Source organism: Merops nubicus, unplaced genomic scaffold (assembly GCF_000691845.1).
Source record: "Merops nubicus isolate BGI_N331 unplaced genomic scaffold, ASM69184v1 scaffold8432, whole genome shotgun sequence".
NCBI lineage: Eukaryota > Metazoa > Chordata > Aves > Coraciiformes > Meropidae > Merops > Merops nubicus.
Genome location: NW_008594212.1, coordinates 16,739 through 18,343, shown reverse-complemented (window position 1 = coordinate 18,343; position 1,605 = coordinate 16,739). Strand labels below are relative to the sequence as shown.

At 62.4% G+C, this 1,605-nt stretch overlaps 1 protein-coding gene across 1 annotated transcript in view; it reads right to left on the bottom strand.

Annotated features, from left to right (window-relative positions):
- Positions 1–237: 237 nt before the first annotated feature.
- The window catches only part of VPS45 (vacuolar protein sorting 45 homolog (S. cerevisiae)), a gene marked incomplete at its 5' end in the record, with an annotated part of 14,847 nt that continues 13,479 nt past the window's right edge, over positions 238–1,605 (bottom strand). The window contains one exon of the mRNA XM_008935679.1: positions 238–325. Within this exon, the coding sequence (XP_008933927.1) occupies positions 238–325 (88 nt within the window). The remainder of the gene's footprint in view (positions 326–1,605) is intronic.

The following is a 1,605-nucleotide window of genomic DNA, read 5'->3' as shown; positions in this document are numbered from 1 at the left end:
GGGCTCTGCCAGAGCAGCCCCGGGCACGGCCCAGGAGCTCAGTGCCCCAGCAGGAGCCTCCTCCCGGGTTCTCCTGCGGGTTCCAGTTCCAGCCAGGGGGTTCCCGTCCTCGTGCTGCAGTGGGGGCAGGTCCTGGTTCTCCACGGCAGGCTCCAGCCCTGGGCGTTCCCTGCCCAGAGGCTCCTGGTGCCTTGGGGAGCTCGGGGTGGGAAGCTCCAGACGAGGCCCCTCCAGGATTCACCGTCTGCTGCTGGACCTCGGCGTGGCCTGAGCGGCGTCGGCGCCCCGGCCGCGGAACCCCGAGGCTGTGACCTCCTCCAGGAAGCTGCTGGGCAGAGTTTGGGGTTACCAGAGACCAGGGGCTGACTTCTCACTCACTCAGGGAAAAAACCAACCCCACAGCCTGGCCTTCAGCCTTCCAACCAAGGCAGCAGAGTGCTCTCCAGCCTGGGAGCTGTCAGGACATCTCTCTGCTCCTCTGGTGCCACCAGGATGGGGGACACGTGGTGAGAGTGGCAAAGAGGAGAAGGTGTCCCCCCAAAATGTCCCCCCACAACCAACCCCCACGCCAACAGACAGCCCCATTTTTCAGCAACACATCCTCCACCCGTTCACAATGCAAAGCCCAAAGCTTTGGGGCTCTGATGACCCAACCTGGGCACCCAAATCTGGAGCCCCAAAACGTGAGGCTTGGATCATCAGGTCAACAAACACGGCCACCCATCTCCAAATTCTCAGCCCCATCCTGGGAGGTCTCTGGTCTCCCAGAGCCATGGACTTCAAGGCTTCCAGGAGGAGGGCAGCAGCTCCTGCTGGCCTGGCATCAGATGGTGCTGCCAGCCCTGCTCAGCCCCCAGGACAATGCCAGGAAGGGCAGCTCAGCCTCCTTCTCCTGTCTGGGTGATGAGGCAGGAAGAGGCAGGGTGGAAACCTCCTGCTGAGGCATCCTTGATGTCTCACAACCAACCCTCCCAGCAGCCCGGGTCACCCACGGGCCACAGGTCCCAGCTCCTCAGCCTCAGCCCAGGGCTCAGAGCCAGGGCAGGCGGGGGGCGGCCCCCGCCCCCGGCCGGCCAGCCTCTGCAGGCCACAGAGCTCAGGAACCAGCCACACGGAGGCCTCTGGGCAACAACCACCCAGGCCACTGGACCTGGAGGAAGATTTCACTCACTGAAACACTTCCAGCACAAACCCAGCTCCCTCCTCTCTTTGATTCCCCAAGGCAGCCCGAGGGATTTTGAGGGCAGGACCTGGAGGAACTCGTGGCCAAGTTGACCCCACAAAGTCAAGTGAATGCCAGAGTCGAGAGGGCTGAGCTCTGTGTCCTGCCCCAACTCAGATCCTGAGATCCTGAAAGGGGAATCTGCAAGATCCCAGCCCAAATCTGTCTCTAGGAGCAGAGGTAGGCTGGGCATTGGGTCATCTGGGAGGTCTCATGCTTGTGGGGCACCTTGAGCCTGGTGTGGACACGGCTGAGGGCTGTGGAGGCAGCTCTGTCAGCAAAGAACTCCTGCTGTGGGCAGCCCTGGGGGTGCAGAGAGGACTGACAGACTCATTGCATGGGTTTGGTTGGAAGGGACCTTTAACCTCATCTCCTCCAACCAC